This window comes from Eleutherodactylus coqui, chromosome 2 (genome assembly GCF_035609145.1).
Source record: "Eleutherodactylus coqui strain aEleCoq1 chromosome 2, aEleCoq1.hap1, whole genome shotgun sequence".
NCBI classification, from domain to species: Eukaryota; Metazoa; Chordata; class Amphibia; order Anura; family Eleutherodactylidae; genus Eleutherodactylus; species Eleutherodactylus coqui.
The window spans coordinates 115,809,470-115,831,762 of NC_089838.1; the positions used below are offsets into that span (position 1 = coordinate 115,809,470).

The 22,293-nt window shown below is 42.3% G+C and overlaps 1 protein-coding gene across 1 annotated transcript; it reads left to right on the forward strand.

Moving 5' to 3' along the window:
* Window positions 1-1,572: 1,572 nt before the first annotated feature.
* SPIC (Spi-C transcription factor) lies at window positions 1,573-20,138 on the forward strand. Its single transcript, XM_066589289.1, has 6 exons — window positions 1,573-1,671; window positions 3,935-3,973; window positions 6,519-6,636; window positions 10,797-10,903; window positions 17,048-17,159; window positions 19,705-20,138. The coding sequence occupies exons 1-6, from the start codon at window positions 1,573-1,575 to the stop codon at window positions 20,136-20,138; spliced, it is 909 nt and encodes a 302-aa protein (XP_066445386.1).
* Window positions 20,139-22,293: the final 2,155 nt, after the last annotated feature.

The following is a 22,293-nucleotide window of genomic DNA, read 5'->3' on the forward strand; positions in this document are numbered from 1 at the left end:
TTCGTTTCGAGTAACGAACCCCATTGAAGTCAATGGGCGACTCGAGCATTTTTGTATATGACTGGTGCTCCGCTAAGGTTTTCATTTGTGAAAATCTTAGCAAATCACCAAAGTCATGTAAAAAACACAGAAATGGATAGGGCAGGCGAGGAGCAACATGCAGGGCTGCATTTCGGGCTCCGAGGTGTCACTATTAAGCCACAATAGTGGCAAGAGTGAGATCCCCCCCCCCCCCCGCACTGTCAGCATAACGATCGTACTCCTCTGCCACAGCTGTAACAGCTGTGGCAGAGCAGAACGATGTTAGCCCATTGAATTCAATGGAGCCGGCAATACAGCCGGCTTCATTGAAAGCAATGGGCTGCCGGCGAGTGCGGGATGAATTTTCGGGAAGGGCTTAAAAATATAAGCCCTTACCTGAAAATCATCCTACAATGTGTAAAAAGTAAAAAAAAAATATTCTCACCTTGTCCCGGCAGAACGATGTTAGCCCATTGAATTCAATGGAGCCGGCAATACAGCCGGCTCCATTGAAAGCAATGGGCTGCCGGCAATCGCACAATGAATTTTCGGCAAGGGCTTAAATTTATAAGCCCTTCCCTGCAATTCATCCAGAAATGTGTAAAAATAAAAAATATATATATACTCACCTGGTCCCGGCAGACGGAGTTCAGCTGCGGCCAGCTGACAGTTCTCCTGAACTGCTTTCTGTAGTATTCAGCAGCCGGGGATTTAAAATCCCCGCCTGCTGAATGAGCTGCCTCTGATTGGTCACAGCCTGACCAATCAGAGGCAGCTCTCACTCACACCCATTCATGAATTCATGAATGGGTGAGTGAGTGCTGCCACTGATTGGCTCAGCTCAGCTATCATTCAGCTGAGAGCTGCGCTGAGCCAATCAGAGGCAGCACTCACTCACCCATTCATGAATTCATGAATGGGTGTGAGTGAGAGCTGCCTCTGATTGGTCAGGCTGTGACCAATCAGAGGCAGCTCATTCAGCAGGCGGGGATTTTAAATCCCCGGCTGCTGAATACTACAGAGAGCAGTTCAGAAGAACTGCCAGCTGGCCGTGGCTGAACTCCGTCTGCCGGGACCAGGTGAGTATATATATTTTTTTATTTTTACACATTTCTGGATGAATTGCAGGGAAGGGCTTATATATTTAAGCCCTTCCCGAAAATTCATCCAGCGCTGTCCGGCAGCCCATTGCTTTCAGTGGAACCTGCTGTATTGCCGGCTCCATTGAATTCAATGGGCTAACATCGTTCTGCCGGGACAAGGTGAGTAGATTTTTTTTTTACTTTTTACACATTTCTGGATGAATTTCAGGTAAGGGCTTATATTTTTAAGCCCTTCCCGAAAATTCATCCCGCACTAGCCGGCAGCCCATTGCTTTCAATGGAGCTGGCTGTATTGCCGGCTCCATTGAATTCAATGGTCAGTGCTCATTTAATCGAGACGAACACCGCGTGGTGCTCGTCTCGAGTAACGAGCACCTCAAGCACCCTAATACTCGAACGAGCATCAAGCTCGGATGAGTATGCTCGCTCATCTCTACTACTGAGTAATATGAAACTTATGGATAAACTAAAACACAAAGATAAGAAGGAAATGTCTGAGGAAATAACTCAAAATATTTGTGAAAACGTGTTTTCTAGAGCATATCATGTAATGGAAAATTAGTTACAGAAAAATCTAGTCTAGATTGAGGTGGTCTTCTCTAAAAGGTAGTTTTTGAGACAGCTTGCTCTGCATATAGAATAGATGGAGACCTACCATACTTTGGAGCCACAGAATTACTTTAATTTACACGTAAACATAATCTTTTGAACAATTGAAAGTTTTAGCAATCTTTTTGCATAAAGTGCTAATGTCCATTAACACTTTTTCATCTTCATTTGCATGTAAATGGGGTCTCCAGGAACTACTTGCAGAGCCCAGCATGTAACTAACCACATGCCCTGCTGTGCAAACAGCTGCATTGTTCTTCAGGTGGCTCCCGTGTAATCTCTGCGGCTGAATGATGGATTTTAAGGTCATCATTTAGACGAAAAGTTCATTATGGCAGTGTTTACATGTAATGATTATCGCTCATTTTCGGTCGTTTGAACGAATTTTGAGAAATAATCATTACGTTTAAATAGGCCTTTACTTCCACTTTCTCAATTCCAGAAAAACAGGAAGTTCCTGCAGTAAGTACAAAATGGAGCTGTCCAGTCTGTTGTAAAGTCTTCTAAAGACATTTGCCTCGCCATTGGTGTCCACTGGCGAAAACATTGCCTTTTTTACTAGAGATCCAGTAATAAATACAATCCGTTTCTATACTTGTAAATATAATGACTTTTTTCCCTATGATCTCTATTGTTGTATCAAGGAAGAATGGAGGACAAACAGTTAAATACCTCTAGTGCCAGGACTTTACATGAATTGGGTACATTTTATATTGTTCTAGCAAGTTAATTTAAAAAGGTTAAAAAATTAAGAAAAAAAACCATAATTATTCTGAGTATTGCCTAATAATCATCTCCATGTCTAATGGGCTTTACCAGTCTAACAATCTTATAACTGTTCCTACTTTGTGTTTTATACTCTAAACTCGGAAACTGTTTGCTTTGTGCCACATTTCCCATAGACTGCTGATGAAAGCTTTTACTTCAGTTCAGTGTTAGTAAGCATATACAGAAATGAAAAACCTGATATCTTGATAGAGTCATCCATTTCCTGTATATGTAATAATAGCTGATTCCCACTACTTGTTGTTTATACCCATCACTAGAACCAGTGGCTTAAGTAAGGGTTCAATACAGGAAGGGTGGGCTGAACCAACCTGAGCAGGCCCCCAACCCAGGTAATGCATCTTTCCAACTGCCTTCATCTTAATAATAGTAGTTACACAAAGAACAATATTTGCACCATACAGTGGTAGATGCCAGTTCTATACAGGTTCTCTATAGACTGTGTAAGGGTGGTTTCATATCTGCATCGGGGGTTCTGGATTCCTGCTCCATTCGAGGAGTAGGAAAGGGGAATCCGCAGGCCAAAGTGGTCCATTTAATGACAGAGCTGAACAGCGCCGAATGGGTCTTTTCAGTTTCTGCTCAGCAGAATTTTACCGGAAGAAAAAGTGCTGCATGCATCGCTTTTTCTTACGGTATTTGGTGCAGATAGGCAATGGAACCTACGAATGGACATTCCAGTGCAGATGTGAAACTACCGTAAGTGATTATCATCCAGTTAACTCATAGTTGACATCCTCTGACTGAAGTCATTTACCTTTCCCTCTTTTTGCATCTGTCCCAGACCGCCATGATGAATTCTTCCAGTGGCCACTTGTCTGCAAAGTTTGCAACACAATATCTGAGAGCAAGAAACACACAGCATTGTGCATAGGGCATCACTGGGGTAAGCAGGTGAAGAGCGTTTACAAAAAGTAATGGTTCTCCTGATGGTGTTGAACTCTGTGGTGCCTTGATAAATATCCCAAGCTGCAGCCTGCAGTCCATCCGCTTCCTCTGGTTAATGGAACATAAGCAATGTAGGACAACTGAAAGTCACTTTACAGCACCACAATGACATTCCTTAATCTTTATCACAAACACACAATCTAGGTAATAGTAGGCAGTTTTACTGAGGTGTGAAGCTGAGACAATACATGGAGAACATGTCCTGGGTTCCCATATTTACATTTACGGTATAGTCTTCCAGTCCAAGCTCTGAGACTTCAAGAGACAACTCCTGCAATTTAAATAGTGGTACGTGTTAAGTGACGTGTAAAAGGAGAAGGACATAAATATCTGCTATCGCACTCTCTCAATTTAGGGAACCCTGCAGCAAAGGTAAACCAAAGACTTCTGGCTACTCTGTCAATCTACTAGCATAAAAACATCATTTAATATAGGTATCACACTGTCCTTGTATATCCTTCCTACAGACTATTGAATGCAGGAACATTGTGGATGAATTCATTATGGTAAGTGAGTATATAATATCTTTATATTTTATTTTTATACATAGCATATTTAGTTAAACATTAATTCAGTCAATTTAACTTTTCATCCCAAAAAATTGATTGCACTTATTAAAGTTTGGTTTTTTTTAGCATTTTTGTGTTCTTTGCTATTTTAATATTTTAAGCTAATATATTGCAGGATCTGGGGCTCATAACATAGATATGACTAAACTGACAATACATAAAACTAAGCAGGATAATTTTTTAAAACCCATTATGCTACCTATAGAATTTCAATACCTTTAATTCTTATTTAAAAACAGGATTAGAGAAGTTATGGATGATATAAACTAAAAAACCTGATAAAAACCAAGAAACAAGTAGACAGATAAGTTAAATGGAAAATATGATGAAATTAGGAGTGAAAGAAAAGGATACATTACTAATTCCAGAGGTTAGCTGGGAATAATGCCAGATTGTAGTCTTATGTTTTATTTAGTCATTACAAAGTTTAATACTTTTATTTACTTTATTACATTACAGATGGTTAAATTGTTATCTTATGTAGTAACCTTCCAATAAAAAATGTTCTGTAGTGAGTCTATAAAAGTTAACTGCATTACTGCGTGGGATTACCTCTACAATGACCTTTTGACTGGTAGGGAAATTGAGAGGGAAAAATGATGCATAATTAACAGCCTAATGTATTGCCTATAGAAGGAGTGCACAACTTTTTGGGCTGTTAAGAGTCTCATTCTCACTTAGTACCATTGTCAAAGGTAGCAATAACATTTATAAGCATATTCTCATATGAGTCATTCATAGAATATACACAGTATATTGGGACCTCCATCTATTTAGACAGTGGGCAGGGCTTAATAGACTTACATTAAAAGTGCAAATTTCTACAATGCAGTATAGTAGTATATTCTACAAATAATAAGAAAACTGCAAGTTCAAGTCCCCTTAGAGTGTATTCACACAAGCAGAATATTTTAGTAATATGCACCACAAGACATAGCATAATCTGCCACGGGGCTGCTTGTGGATTTTGATGAGGAATTACCAGCAGAATAAAGTCCTTTTGAAATTCCAGAGGTGTGCAGATTTTGGTGAGGAACTGAAAAAATAATTTTAAAAAGTTACAAAAAATTTTTTTGTGTGTTTTTTTTAAACTTTTTTAATAAAAGCTAAACATATGCATATCCGCATCCGTAAAAGTTTGAACTATTAAAATATTGTACTATTTATCCCAGACAGTGAACACTGTAAAACAAAAATCATTCTGCCTCTGAAAAAGAATTGAATAAAGAGGGATCAAAAAGTCGGTCTCAACGGAAACTACGGCTTGCCCCTTAAAAACCAAGCCCTCATACAGCCCCATCGACAGAAAAATAGGAAACCTAAAGTAATCAGAGTATAGTGATAGAAAGCAATTTTTTAAATTAAAAAAGTTTTTTTTTTTTAAGTAATAAAACATTGAAAGGCATATAAATTTGTCTCACCGTCATCATACTGACCTGTAAAATTAACATTAGCAAGTCAGTTTTAGTTCACCTTGAATGCCGTAAAAATGAAACCCAAAGAACAATAGCACATTTTTTTCATTTCACCTGACTTATAAAATGTTTTTTTAAACTATTTTTTTTTAATTGGGTTATATAAAATACACAAAATCTCAGTGATATAAGCTATACAATAAACAAAATTACCTTTAGGGCAAAAACACACAACTATGCTCATCACTACGAAGCCCATACTATTAACGGGCGAGAAAAATGCTAATGAAAACGAAAACCATTGAAACAAATGGTTTCGTTTTGTTCCGTTATGCGAACGTGATTATCACAGCCGCACAACGGGACAAATAACACCGATCTGAAGAAGCCCTTACTGTGCTACAAATCCTCCTAACCATTGTGAAAAGGAGCCAATCAAAAAGTAAAAAACAACACTACTAGTTTTCTGTGTAAGTAAAAGAAATGTACTTAAGTATACCTGAGTAGTTATAACACTAGGTATATCAGTTTGTCGAATTACACTGTCATGGTACTATTAAATGATGCAACTGGTCCTGCAGAACGCAAGCCCTGTGTCAAGGCTATGTGAACAAAGAAATGTAAAAGTTATAGCTGTTGGAAGGTGGGGACTGAAAAACAACAATGAAAAAAACAAAACATGTCTCAGCAATGAAGGGGTTAAACTGAATTAGGCTTTTTTTTTTTTAATTGGTCAATTCAAATCTAAAATTATGGGGGAAAAAACCTAACCCCATATGTCCCATTGGAAGGATACATTTTACACAAATTGTACATTATAATAAAAGAAGTAGTATGTAAAGTATAAAACTACATAATTGCCGGTAATGTTCCAGTAATTGCTAATTACTTACTACATACAAGGAGGCATAACTACAAACCTCTCTCCATCTCCATGTCCAAATCCTATTGTAATGATCTCAGAACAAACTCAGCTGAAGTGAATGGGGAGGAAACTATGAAACTAATATTGACATACAGCTAAAATGTGCATTCAAATACTGTAATCCCCTCGACTCTCACATTAGCTGTTGGCTTATCTACAGAATTTTATAGACCCAGATATACTATGTGAAGAATTTGACGATGTCCTAGAGGTACTGCATGAAAATTCAACCAGCATCAATGAAATTCTACAATCAACAGGTACAAAACCATGCTTTGTGTTATTTGTACACGTCACCTGGCTGCACCCTTCATAGTTTCTGGTGAAAGCGCACAATTTAAAGTATTACTTTGTATTCCCTAACTTCACACAGGCGAGCGCTATATCGGGCCGTGAATCCCGCACCCATATCGCGCTCGTCATCCATGTGAAAGCCCTGTGGATGCGAGGCGTTTCCATGTGAAAACAGCCTCGCATCACTTTGGGGATGCAGGGATCCTCCGATGCGGCTGTCACAGCCGTGGCAGAGGATCGCGGAGTTCTCCCATTGCAAACAATGAGGCTGCAATGCGAGATCTTACAGCCATATAGAACATGCCGCGATTTGTTTCTTGCATAGCATCACACTGTGGTGCCATGCATGAACAAAATCGCTTATGCGTATTACCCCTATTCAAAAGAATGGGGTTTATTTTTGAATGCGATGTGTGCGTCTCACAACGGTCAAATCTCGTGCGATTTTCTCGGCCATGTAAAGACGACCTAAGACAGTGAAAATCACGGCAAAATCGCATCTTTTTTTCCGCGATTTCTCGCAAAATCATTGCTTGCAATTTTCTCACACACTTTTATCGGAATTTTTTAGTGAAAGTCAGTAGGACTTTCTGCTGTCAAAATTGCATCACATCGCAAGTTGTTATGCGATAAAAAGCAGGCACTTTAGGGAAACATGGGAGATTTTAAAAATGCACATTGCAGAAAGATACAGCCTGCCGCGATTTTTTGCTCTCGCAACACCGCTGGTAGGAAGGACACTATTGTAAATCATTGGTTTCATAATCTGTTTTTTACCGACTCTCGCCTGTTTGAAACCACCCTAAGGCTAATTTCACACGGGCAATTGCAATATTGGGCCGTGAAACTCGGTCAAATATTGCGCTCACCAAAGTGTGATTTCCCCGCGTGAGACATTTTTGTGTCAGAATACCTCGCATCATTTCAAGGAATTAGCAAACCTTTGGCGCAGCTGAAAGCGATGCTTTTGACAGCCCCATTGAAAACAATAGACAATACGTTCTGGGGGAATGCCATGCGATGCGATGCAGGAAAAAAAAAATCGCTCATGCATATGACCCCATTCAAAAGAATGGGGTTCATATTCGTGTAAGATTTATGTGTCTCGCAATACACAAATCTTGCATAATTTTCTCGGCCATGAGAAAGCAGCCTGAGGGTGCCTACCCACTAGCGATATTTTTTCCCTGCGATGCAAGAGCGATGATTGTGAAACCAATGATTTTCAATGGTTTCATATTCATTTGTGATTTTTTTTTCTTAAGTCTTGCAGCGCAGAGAAAAAAATCTGCGATATCGCTCAGTGTTTTCAATGAAGCTGGAGGCAGCACCATCGGCCCCATTGAAAACATAGGCAGTACATTGCGGACTTCTGCCACAGCTGTCACAGCTATGGCAGAGGATTCCTTCATTCCCACTGTGGCAGAAGTCAGTGATGCTATCCGATTGCTTTCAATGGGGTCGGGACTGCTGCGGCCCCATTGAAAGCAGTGGATTGCAGCCAAACCCCCACAGCGATAATTTTCAGGGAAGAGCTTGAAATATAAGCCCTTCCCTGAAATCATGGCTAGGTATTAAAAAAAAGTAAAAAAAAAATTACACTTACCTAGAAGAGGCAGTCTTCACAGGCAGTGCTCAGCCATTGAATGAGCGCTGTCAGTGATTGGCTGAATGCTCAGCTAATTACACCAGCGCTTTCTGGGGGCGGGGATTTTTCAATCCCCAGCCTCCAGAACACAGAAGAAAACTGCCGTGCCGGACAGCTCTTCTAGGTGAGTAAATTTTTTTTTATTTTACCTTTTATAACAGCTAGCCATGATTTTTAGGGAAGGGATTGTAGAAAAATGGAGCAGCACCACAGGTCTTCCAAAAAGCTGTTGTTTTTATTTAATCCATAAAAATGGGGCAGCAACGTTTCAACTCATACAGAGTCTTTTTCAAGCTGACCACCACTATAGAACACCATAGACTTTATAGAAAACATACACCAATCAAATGCAACAGTGCTAAGGGATGGTAGAGGAGATCAGGTTAGAGCAGAGAACACTACTATTACAGAGAACTGTATGATGGTGCTGAGGGATGGTAGAGGAGATCAGGATACAGCAGAGAACACTACTATTACAGAGAACTGTATGATGGTGCTGAGGGATGGTAGAGGAGATCAGGATAGAGCAGAGAACACTACTATTACAGAGGGCTGTACGACAGTACTAAGGGATGGTAGAGGAGATCAGGATAGAGCAAAGAACACGACTATTACAAAGGGGGAGTTGTTATTCATTCTGGGTGAATTTTCTGCTATTATCATAAGTGAGGAGGAATAGGACCTTTATGAGGCTTTCTAAATGCATGAGAAGAAAAACTCAATGCAAAAAAAACTGAGTGCATCATTTTTTATTTCTACAGAGATTTAGTAAGATATGTGCCTATTGATTTTTCATGCACACAGGTTTCCTTTGACTTCCAGCATGTTATCTTATTGTGAAATAGCACATACTATGAGTAATTTACTACGTGGACCCCTTCAACTAATAATCTTAAAAAATACCTTTTATTACAATTGATTAAAAAAGAGGAAGAACAAACACACATATATTAAACTAAATCGATGCCACTTAATTCAAGAAATAGAGACCAAGTGCGCTGAATAGAGGTGGTGTATTCAGCTATTACATATCGTTGGTCTACATAAATGACTAATTGATCTGAAATATGACACGATTGGTTACGCAAATGTCATCTTGATGATACAGCTTTGACAAGTGCGAAAACTAAGTATATTATATCACCCAACGCGTTTCCCCCACAACCGTGGGTTCTTCAGGGGTTCAGATACATCAATTCCCAGACATAAACTGGGTAGTGGCTTGGTTAAGATAAATAGTTGTTTAGAAAATAAATGTCAGCCCACCACCAGGACTGACATGCTGCCGGTTTTTTTCATTTCTTTCATTTCTTCATTTATTTTCTTTCAGTTATCATAGGCTCTATTCTGAAGATCTTACTATTAAGCATCCTCATAGGTAGCATAGGTCCATGCAACTAACTACCTCTATATCCTTGCTCTTCAATCTTATGCTGATTGATGTAGCACGTTAGGGAGCTTATTAAAAGGCGCTAGTTTATAACTGGAATAATATACTGTTCTAGTTAAACTCTATTTGGGAGAATAGAATTGCTCCAAATTCCACACCATTTCCAATCATTGGCTGACGTGGAATTTTGAATAGCCTCAATCGGAATATATATCTCTATGACCATAAGCTGCCAGCTTGGTCGCACCTGTCTATCTAAAACAGATTTATCCCTGATTCCGTGTATCCTAAGTCCTTCCATTGCTAAGGTTACTCTGGATACTGAGAGGCAAAATAAACAACTATTTATCTTAACCAAGCCACTACCCAGTTTATGTCTGGGAATTGATGTATCTGAACCCCTGAAGAACCCACGGTTGTGGGGGAAACGCGTTGGGTGATATAATATACTTAGTTTTCGCACTTGTCAAAGCTGTATCATCAAGATGACATTTGCATAACCAATCGTGTCATATTTCAGATCAATTAGTCATTTGTGTAGACCAACGATACGTAATAGCTGAATACACCACCTCTATTCAGCGCACTTGGTCTCTATTTCTTGAATTGTGGCATCGATTTAGTTTAATATATGTGTATTTGTTCTTCCTCTTTTTTAATCAATTGTAATAAAAGGTATTTTTTAAGATTATTAGTTGAAGGGGTCCACGTAGTAAATTCCTGAGATTAGTTACTTGGACTAATACTGCCTCTGTAAATTCTTGTTCCACATACTATGAGTAAAGTTTAAAAATATCAATAGTGCACTCTGCTAATTTCTCTTAGCCAAAATATTATCCAGAAGTTCCAAAAAGCAAATAAAAAACTGTTACAGCATGATTGGCCGCAAATCTGGGCAGTGCTGAAAAGAATTATTTCACAATATATTAACTCTTTTGTATAGAGAAGATTTGGTCAGTAGTTTACATCGATACATTACACTGTATAATAGATAGTTCAGGACTTGCTGATTCTATTAACTTCTGGCGAGGAAAAGCAAAATTAAAGTAGCCAATATGATGTACTCTATAAAATTCTCTATCATGCAGATGAATGCAAAAATGATACAAGCATCTTAAATAACCACCCACAATGCAACATCTACATCACAACACCTTCTGAAGATGCGATTACGCACATGTGGATGGATCCAACTGTAAGTAAATAGTCTATTTAGTAGTAAACCACCTTTCTTAGTGACTTCCCAATACAAGATTTTTCACCTATGAATGAGGTATGTCTCAAAACAGGGATAATTACAGAAGACTGGTTGGGACATGGGGCAATAAAACCAAATATCCCTCCTCCTGCCATGCTTGCTGTAAACCCAACATTTTGGGGGGTATTTCTTGACCTCAGTGGCAGAGATGGGGTGTAAAAAGTGGCGCTCTGTTAGCCTTCGTACCTCCTTAGACTCGTAAACTCAAATCGGTGAGGGGAGATGAAACTTTAACTTTTTAAACTTTTTTTTTTCCTTTTACGTAATCGCTATTATCAGTTAAATAACTCCGATTACGTGACTGGGGACCACATAATATAATATACCATCTTGGTAAGTGTAGTCTTATCTGCATGTACATTGTGCAAGAAAATCCCAGTAATATACGTATGCCTACTGTGCTCTGATTTGACTACTTGCATTATTTAAAGCACAAGGGAAATTCTACGTGTTTGGTTTGGATAAACATCAACTAAGACTAGAGATGAGCGAACGTACTCGTCCGAGCTTGATATTCGTGCGAATATTAGGGTGTTCGGAATGCTCGTTACTCGTAACGAGTACCACGCGGTGTTCCGGTTACTTTCAGTTTCCTCTCTGAGACGTTTGCGCGCTTTTCTGGCCAATTGAAAGACAGGGAAGGCATTACAACTTCCCCCTGTGACGTTCAAGCCCTATACCACCCCCCTGCTGTGAGTGGCTGGGGCGATCAGATGTCACCCGAGTATAAAAATCGGCCCCTCCCGCGGCTCGCCACACATGCCTTGTGACTTAGCTGAGGGAAAGTGCTGCTGCTGGTGCTGCTGTAGGGAGAGCGTTAGGAGTCAGTGTAGGCTTCAAGAACCCCAACGGCCCTTCTCAGGGCCACATCTACTAGTGTGCAGTACTGTGTTAGCACAGTAATTTTTTTTTTTTTGTCCAAAATTGGATCTGCAGAGCATTGCGCCCAGCAATAGGGACAGAAGTGGGGGTTAGGCAGGGAGAGTGTTAGGAGTTAGTGTAGGCTTCAAGAACCCCAACGGTCCTTTCTAGGGCCACTTCTATCCGTGTGCAGTACTGTCCAGGCTGCTGTTAGCAGTGTTGCATTTTTTTTTTTTTTCTCAAAACCGGCTGTGCAGAGCATTGCACCCGGCATTAATACTACAGGGATAGAATTGTGTAGGCAGGGCCAGAAGACATTTATTATTCATTGAATACACGCAGTGGGGTCTTCCCTTTGCTAAAAAGGAAAAGAAATTATATTTGGCCTGCCTGTGTCAGTCCTAAGGTCTGCGTGTACGTGTGTGCTGCGTGTACAACGTACAAAAATCAGACGCAACCAGCTACGCTTTACTGCAGCCTAGCGCCATTGTCTTTCCTGACTGGCAAATACCTGCTCTGCTAGAGTTAATAACTCTGCTACACTATAGTTGTGTGACACTTTTTGAGGGCCACACCACAGATATTAAACTTCTTGTTCATTGAATATACGCAGTGGGTGCTTCCCTTTGCTAAAAAGGAAAAGAAATTATATTTGGCCTGCCTGTGTCAGTCCTAAGGTCTGCGTGTACGTGTGTGCTGCGTGTACAACGTACAAAAATCAGACGCAACCAGCTACGCTTTACTGCAGCCTAGCGCCATTGTCTTTCCTGACTGGCAAATACCTGCTCTGCTAGAGTTAATAACTCTGCTACACTATAGTTGTGTGACACTTTTTGAGGGCCACACCACAGATATTAAACTTCTTGTTTTTCATTGAATACACACAGTGGGGTCTTCCCTTTGCAAAAAAGTGAAAACATTATATTTGGCCTGCAGGCTTGCGCCAATTTATTTCCTGCCTGGGAAATCAAATCACTGGTAATACAGCATGGTGAGGGGTAGGGGTAAGCCTAGAGGACGTGGACGTGGCCGAGGACGCGGAGGGCCAAGTGAGGGTGTGGGCACAGGCCGAGCTCCTGATCCAGGTGTGTCGCAGCCGACTGCTGCGCGATTAGGAGAGAGGCACGTTTCTGGCGTCCCCACATTCATCGCCCAATTAATGGGTCCACGCGGGAGACCTTTATTAGAAAATGAGCAGTGTGAGCAGGTCCTGTCCTGGATGGCAGAAAGTGCTTCGAGCAAGCTATCATCCACCCACAGTTCTGCGCCGTCCAGTGCTGCAAATCCGAATTCTCTGTCTGCTGCTCCTCCTTCCTCCCAGCCTCCTCACTCCACTACAATGACACCTGCTCAGGAACGGGAACACTGCCAGGAACTGTTCTCGGGCCCCTGCTTAGATTGGGCAGGAGTGGTTCCTCTCCCACCAGAGGAGTTTATCGTCACTGATGCCCAACCATTCGAAAGTTCCCGGGGTCCGGGGGAAGAGGCTGGGGACTTCCGCCAACTGTCTCAAGAACTTTCTGTGGGTGAGGAGGACGATGACGATGAGACACAGTTGTCTTGCAGTGAGGTAGTAGTAAGGGCAGTAAGTCCAAGGGAGCAGCGCACAGAGGATTCGGAGGAAGAGCAGCAGGACGATGAGGTGACTGACCCCACCTGGTGTGCAACGCCTACTCAGGACAGGTCTTCAGAGGGGGAGGCAAGGGCATCAGCAGGGCAGGTTGCAAGAGGCAGTGCGGTGGCCAGGGGTAGAGGCAGGGCCAGACCGAATAATCCACCAAGTGTTTCCCAAAGCACACCCTCGCGCCATGCCACCCTGCAGAGGCCGAGGTGCTCTAAGGTCTGGCAGTTTTTCACAGAGACGCCTGACGACCGACGAACAGCCTGGTTGGCAGACATCTGCCAGGTCCTTCGAAACTTTGATCAGTCTACCCAGGTGGTGAGCGGCGATGCTGCAATCATTAGCGTCACCATTCCTCTGCTATGCATCTTGAGAAGTTCCCTGCAAACCATAAAGGCAGCCGCTTTGCGCTCGGAAACAGAGCCGGGGGAAGACAGTATGTCGCTGGATAGTCAGAGCACCCTCCTGTCTATATCTCAGCGCGTTCAGGAGGAGGAGGATGAGGATGAGGAGGAGGGGGAAGAGACAGCTTGGCCCACTGCTGACGGTACCCATGCTGGTTGCCTGTTATCATTTCAGCGTGTATGGCCTGAGGAGGAGGAGGAGGAGGAGGAGGAGGATCCTGAAAGTGATCTTCCTAGTGCGGACAGCCATGTGTTGCGTACAGGTACCCTGGCACACATGGCTGACTTCATGTTAGGATGCCTTTCTCGTGACCCTCGCATTCAACGCATTCTGGCCACTACGGATTACTGGGTGTACACACTGCTCGACCCACGCTATAAGGAGAACCTTCCCAGTCTCATTCCCGAAGAGGAAAGGGGTTCGAGAGTGTTGCTATACCACAGGACCCTGGCGGACAAGCTGATGGTAAAATTCACATCCGACAGCGCTAGTGGCAGAAGGCGCAGTTCCGAGGGCCATGTAGCAGGGGAGGTGCGTAGATCGAGCAGCATGTACAGCCCAGACAGTGCAACAGTCTTTAAGGGCCTGGCCAGCTTTATGGCTCCCCAGCAAGACTGTGTCACCGCTCCCCAGTCAAGGCTGAGTCGGCGGGAGCACTGTAAAAGGATGGTGAGGGAGTACGTAGCCGATCGCACGACCATCCTCGGTGACGCCTCTGCCCCCTACAACTACTGGGTGTCGAAGCTGGACACGTGGCCTGAACTAGCGCTGTATGCCCTGGAGGTGCTTGCTTGTCCTGCGGCTAGCGTCTTGTCGGAGAGGGTGTTTAGTGCGGCTGGGGGAATCATCACAGATAAGCGTACCCGCCTGTCAACCGACAGTGCCGACAGGCTAACACTCATCAAGATGAACAAAGCCTGGATTTCCCCAGACTTCTCTTCTCCACCAGCGGACAGCAGCGATACGTAAGCAATACGTAGGCTGCACCCGCGGATGGAAGCTACGTTCTCTCTCACCATCCAAAACGGGGACATTTCTGCTTCATCAATCTGTGTCTAATATTCCTCCTCCTCCTGCTCCTCCTCCTGAAACCTCACGTTATCACGCTGAACGGGCAATTTTTCTTAGGGCCACAAGGCTCACTCATAATTTTTCTAAACAATTTTTAGATGTTTCAATGCTCTGAAAAGCGTTGGAACTTTAACTTGAACCAATTTTTCGTTAAACTGGGCTGCCTCCAGGCCTAGTTACCACTTAAGCCACATTAACCAAAGCGATTAATGGGTTTCACCTGCCCTCTTGGTTGGCCATGGCCAATTTTTTTCAGGTACATTAGTACTGTTGATACAGCAATTTTTGTGGGCCCTCGCCTACAGTGTAATCAAATAAATTTTTAGCCCACCTGCATTAAGCACGACATTACTACCTCAGCTGTGTTGGGCAATGCAATGGGATATTTCTATGTACCGCCGGTGGCTTCCTGGCACCCACCCATGCTGTAGGTGCACACGGAGTTTTTACTACATCTGTACACTTGAAAAGAACCCCAGTCTGACTGGGGTATGCAGTGTGGGCCGAAGCCCACCTGCATTAAGCACGACATTACTACCTCAGCTGTGTTGGGCAATGCAATGGGATATTTCTATGTACCGCCGGTGGGTTCCAGGGAGCCACCCATGCTGTAGGTGCACACGGAGTTTAACCTACATGTGTCCACTTGTAAAGAACCCCAGTCAGACTGGGGCATGCAGTGTGGGCCGAAGCCCACCTGCATTAAGCACGACATTACTACCTCAGCTGTGTTGGGCACTGCAATGGGATATTTTTATGTACCGCCGGTGGGTTCCAGGGAGCCACCCATGCTGTAGGTGCACACGGAGTTTAACCTACATGTGTCCACTTGTAAAGAACCCCAGTCTGACTGGGGCATGCAGTGTGGGCCGAAGCCCACCTGCATTAAGCACCACATTACTACCTCAGCTGTGTTGGGCAATGCAATGGGATATTTCTATGTACCGCCGGTGGCTTCCTGGCACCCACCCCTGCTGTGGGTCCACAGGGAATTATAAATGCATCCGTTTCCACTTGTAAAGAACCCCAGTCTGACTGGGGCATGCAGTGTGGGCCGAAGCCCACCTGCATTAAGCACGACATTACTACCTCAGCTGTGTTGGGCACTGCAATGGGATATTTTTATGTACCGCCGGTGGGTTCCAGGAAGCCACCCATGCTGTCGGTCGACAGGGACTTCACAATAGGGAGTTGTACCTGCCTGTGTCTATGAATTAAAAAGCCCGGTCTGACTGGGGCATGCAGAGACACCTTGACAGAATGAATAGTGTGTGACACATAGGTTCCCCATTGCTATGCCCACGTGTGCAGCTCCTGATGGCGGTGGCACAGGATTCTATTTCTCATTGCTTCTGTACAGCATTGTGAGCTATCGCCCCGCCACTCTTAAAGAGGGTCGCTGCCTAGCCGTGCCAACCTCTGCAGTGTGTGCCTGCGGTTCCTCCTCATGGCAGACGCACTTCTAAATAGACATGAGGGTGGTGAGGCATTAGGGCAGCTGAAGGCTGCGCAGGGACACTTTGGTGTGCGCTGTGGGGGGGAGGGGGGGCGGTTGGGCAGCATGTAACCCAGGAGAAGTGGCAGTGGAGTGTCATGCAGGCAGTGATTGTGCTTTGTTGGAGGTAGTGTGGTGCTTAGCTAAGGTATGCCATGCTAATGAGGGCTTTTCAGAAGTAAACGTTTTTGGGAGGGGGGGGCCCCACTCTTGCCGCTATTGTGGCTTAATAGTGGGACCTGTGAACTTGAGATGCAGCCCAACATGTAGCCCCTCGCCTGCCCTATCCGTTGCTGTGTCGTTCCCATCACTTTCTTGAATTGCCCAGATTTTCACACAAGGAAATCTTAGCGAGCATCGGCGAAATACAAAAATGCTCGGGTCGCCCATTGACTTCAATGGGGTTCGTTACTCGAAACGAACCCTCGAGCATCACGAAAAGTTCGTCCCGAATAACGAGCACCCGAGCATTTTGGTGCTCGCTCATCTCTAACTAAGACCATTACTCTAGCAAGAGTCCTTCGTTAGTTACTGTCATTTCCACTAGATGGCACCAAAAAGACATTTTCAAAGAAGTGGTCTGCTACAGTTCGCCTTGAACTTCTACTACTGTTTACTTTGTTTTCAGGTAAATTCCAGTTTGTTTGTTGATTTTAATCATATGCAGCACGACATGCAGAATGGTGAAGAAGACCACCTGAATGACACAGACCATTCTTCTAGAGCCCCACAAAAATATGGTAAATACTGCATTTACATGAATGCAAAATTTTGTTGACCAACTTTAAAATTACACAATAAAGTGGAATTGGGAGCTTAGATAGATATTTACAATTGAAGGTAGAAAGAAGACAAGCCCAGTAAGGATTTTGAAGTTCTTCCTTATACATATTTGGAGGGGCATGTACCCCAGGTGTTGGGTTATGGGGAGGGGGAACAACAAGCCTTGGCCAAGGTAGTTTGTTAAACACTGGGATAGCACAGTGGGTAGAGGAGAGCTTAGCTATGACTCTGCATATCTGTCAACACATCATACATCTATGTCTAGCTTTATAGCCTTCAATTATATTTGCTCATAGTATGGTAGCAATAGTGTGGAATGTTACTATTTAACTTAATAGCAGTATTCCTATACTATCTTCAAACATAGAGCTACTCAAAAGTATACCATTTTAAAATTTAAACTATTGTTTCTATCTCTCTCTCTCTCTCTCTCATATCTATCTATCTATCTGTCTCACATCTATCTATCTATCTATCTATCTATCTATCTCATATCTATCTATCTATCTCATATCTATCTATCTATCTATCTCATATCTATCTATCTCATATCTATCTATCTATCTGTCTATCTCCTATCTATCTCATATCTGTCTGTCTCACATCTATCTATCTATCTATCTATCTATCTATCTATCTCATATCTATCTATCTATCTATCTGTCTATCTATCTATCTGTCTCACATCTATCTATCTATCTATCTATCTATCTATCTATCTATCTATCTATCTCATATCTATCTATCTATCTCATATCTATCTATCTATCTATCTATCTATCTATCTATCTATCTATCTATCTATCTATCTATCTCATATCTATCTATCTCATATCTATCTATCTATCTGTCTATCTCCTATCTATCTCATATCTATCTATCTCACATCTATCTATCTATCTATCTATCTATCTATCTATCTATCTATCTATCTATCTCATATCTATCTATCTATCTATCTATCTGTCTATCTATCTATCTCATATCTATCTCATATCTATCTATCTATCTATCTATCTATCTATCTATCTCACATCTATCGATCTATCTATCTCATATCTATCTATCTATCTATCTCATATCTATCTATCTCATATCTATCTATCTCATATCTATCTATCTATCTCATATCTATCTATCTATCTATCTATCTATCTATCTCACATCTATCGATCTATCTATCTCATATCTATCTATCTCATATCTATCTATCTATCTCATATCTATCTATCTATCTCATATCTATCTATCTATCTATCTATCTCATATCTATCTATCTATCTCACATCTATCGATCTATCTATCTCATATCTATCTATCTATCTATCTATCTATCTATCTATCTATCTATCTATCTATCTCATATCTATCTATCTATCTATCTATCTCATATCTATCTCATATCTATCTATCTCATATCTATCTCATATCTATCTATCTATCTACTATCTATCTATCTATCTATCTATCTATCTATCTATCTATCTATCTATCTATCTATCTATGTCATATCTATCCATCTATCTACTTGTCTATCTATCTTTTATCCCGTACCTGCACATCTGTCTCGGGGTCTAAATGTGGCCTACATTAGTGCTATTCTGCATGGAGCATGGTAGAAGGAAAGCTACATTCTACATTGTGTCAGCCCTCTTGTATCTTAATAGAGATGTAATAAAATATTGACAATGTTTCTTGTAAAACAAATATAGGAAATTTTCTATAAATAAGGTTGTGATAGTGTAGTTGAGTCTAAAGGTACCTTTACACACGGCAATTATTGCCGGAATAAGCACTGGAAACGGTAATGGTAAATTTGGGCAATAGTCATCATGTGTATACACAGCCACCGACAGGGCACTGAGTGAGAAATTGCTTACTGGTCGGAGTCGCCTTGTTTTAAGCTCACCTAAAAATGAAGCTACTAGTTATCAGCCTGTATAAACAGGCAGTCGTTCAGCTATACATAACTGCCTGTTTGCTGTAAATGGAGGTAGGTGGCCAGAAGAGATCTCTGGTGCCCTCCGCCTCCATTTTCTGAATGACTATCGCTCTTGTGTAAAAGCACAAGAGCGACAGTCAGTGGGAAGGCTGTCGGGCGCTTATGCACCTGACATTCGTCTCATGTAAAGGTAATGAAATGGAACCATTAATAGGATGATAAAATACCAAAAAAAATGGACACCATACGGAGGTGGAGGGGAACTCGGTCACTCAAGAAACCATCTCTGAATCAGAAGCCATGTAATACTTCTTTTCCCTTCCATACAGAAGAAATATCCGCCTGCCTGTGCTTTACCTGGCAAAATTGTCTGCTTGCCAGGAGTCCAAGGAACCGCATAGGGGGGCTGTTGGAACTACATGGTTTTAAGCAGCCACAAAGCTCTCCTGGTTCATACATACCTCCTTGTAGCTTACCTTCTTTTAGAGGATGATGACTGTTTATCATGTCTATATGGAAGCATTTTTGTCTACTTAGGAACCACATTTTATCTTTTAAAGCAGGGAAGAAAAAGCTCCGTCTCTATGAATATCTGCATGAAGCTCTGAATGACCCTGACATGACCAACTGCATCCAGTGGGTGGATGAAGCCAGTGGAATATTCCAATTTGTCTCTAAATATAAAGAGAGACTGGCAGAGAACTGGGGTAAGAGAAAGGGTAACCGTAAAATCATGACCTACCAGAAAATGGCCAGAGCTCTGCGCAATTATGGCCGAACTGGGGAGATTGTTAAAGTAAGAAGAAAACTGACATACCAATTCAATGAGCTGGTCTTGCAGAGACTGTCCCCTGCCACAGTGTTGGGAAAAGAAGCTATATGCTGCCAGTATGTCCAGCCTGGCATGGAGTACTGGAGCAGCCATCAGTGCTGGGAGCTTAACAAGTATGCTAACCACAATAATGTATATCATTTCAGCCATCAGCACTCATAAGGTAAATTGTTCATTGCAACCTCTGAGAAGAACGTCAAATTAATGAACAGACTCTAAAAACTTTAGGTGATGACATATCCTGTGTTGTCATGTGGCGCCTCCTATTAATGGTGACAAAATATACAATGTGTATACAGTCAAGAAATCTTTTGGTCTTATGATATTTAATGTAAACTGCTTATATGTAGGCCAATATATTCACATACAGGGTGTTCAGAGAAATACCTATCCAGGGGCAAAAAAGATCCTTCCAGCATCGGACTAGGGTGTGTGTGGAGTATGCTGCTTGTTCCAGTGGTCAAATAACTGAAGAGAATCAATTTAAGACGAATTGGTATAATAATGCATTTATTCTTTAAAGTAATATATGTCATAAATTAATGAATGCAAACAGTGAAATAAAATCAACTAAAGCATCCTATTACAATTGTCCGGTAAATCAGTAGCAATAGGGCAAGTTGCACATCACAAACCAAATCTAGAGGAATCATATTGCGATATACGATGCCAGTGTGTCTGCAGTAGGAGACAACATGAGACACTGCTGGGGGATACAGAATACAGGCTCAATGTAAGACACAAACCAACAGGACTGTGAAATGGTGACTCTCCTGGGAAGCGGGACGAAATGTATGAGTACAGCATGGGGGTTTCATGAGAGGTGCCCAGGCACACGTAGACGATGCTTGTGACTATAATGGCTGTTGTTCGCCGCTTGTGGCACATAAAGGGATCGCAGACCAGATATTTATCGTCTTAGCGATTTGGGGGGCATGTTGGCGTACTACCCCTCTGCCACACCCGGCTGGGTACATCCTTGTAGAGCTGCTGCCAGCAGTCACTGGGAACGTTTCCTGTATGATAATAAAGCTCACTTTTTGGTTTCATGTCCAGTATTTATCTTTATCCTTCACAGCCAGAAATTGCCATGATAATTCTTCTTAACCCCTTAAGGACCAAGCTGTTTTGTACCTTAAGAACCAGACACTTTTTAGGGATTTTACCCATAGGGTGCTTTTACTGCCCTATTTTTTTTCCTTCAGCTACCAAAATTATTTTTGCTGCGTTTTTTCCCATATGGGGCTATTTTTTAAATATGTTGTTCACTGACTTTCTTTTTCTGTGTTTTTTTTAGTTTTATTAGGGGTTAAAATTAGAGATGAGCGAACACGTTCGGCTCCGCCCCTTTTTCGCCCGAACACCGAACTTTGCGAACACTTCAGTGTTCGGGCGAAAAAGTTCGGGGGCCGCCGTGGCAGCGCGGGGGGGTGCGGCGGGGAGTGGGAGAGAGAGAGGGCTCCCCCCTGTTCCCCGCTACTGCCGCCCGCGCCGCCGCGCATCTCCCCGCCCCCCGGCGGCACCCGGACACTTACGCGCGAACACTGCAGTGTTCGGCAAAGCCGGTGTCCGGGTGCGGATGTGTCCGTAACGGACACGTTCGCTCATCCCTAGTTAAAATCTAAAAAAAAGTGTTTTTTTTTTAACATTTATAGTTGTTTTTTTTTAATTAGTATATTTACACTAAAATAAAGTATTTTTTTATATGTAATATGTATGGCTTTGAATTACAGGGTGCATACGGCGATGGTTTTGGTTGCTGTCGACTTTGGGTTATTTTTTTTTTATGCATATATTTTTATTTTATTTGTAATTTTTTTAAACTTATTTTTGCAACGATTCTTTTTCACCATCTATAACCCCCATAATGTCATTTAAGACCTTTGGGAGTCACTCATATTGTCTTTTTTTTATTTTTTATTATACACTTTTCCACTGTAGCTGGGGCAGCTATATAGCAGCCCCAGTTACAGGGGAAAACATCCCCTGCAGTGACATCAGTTACTGGCAGAGCTGGTCAGGATCTGCTAGAACCCTGCAGCTCTGCTGTGACAGTGGGGACCCGGCGATCACATGATCACTTCCATTTTCACTTCTTAGTACACAGCACTCATTGAGCGCTATGTACTCAGGAAAGGAGAAGGTAGAAGCAGTTAAAACCGCTTCTCCCTTCTCCTCCAGGTTCTCAGCTGTGACCAACAGCTGAGAACCCGACCTGCTTCTGCTTGATTGCAGGAGCAGAGGCTTTAATCCTGCGCCATATTTCTGCTATTGATTAAAACTTAGGACCAAGCGCCATATATTTACCGCGCTTCGT

Bases quoted from the DNA above. Each gene is read 5' to 3' on its own strand.
- SPIC (XM_066589289.1), top strand. From the start codon at position 1,573: ATGAAACTTATGGATAAACTAAAACACAAAGATAAGAAGGAAATGTCT. The intron at 3,974-6,518 runs GTAAGTGAGTAT...CTCTCACATTAG, and splicing joins TTGTGGATGAATTCATTATG to CTGTTGGCTTATCTACAGAA. The intron at 10,904-17,047 runs GTAAGTAAATAG...CTTTGTTTTCAG, and splicing joins ACATGTGGATGGATCCAACT to GTAAATTCCAGTTTGTTTGT.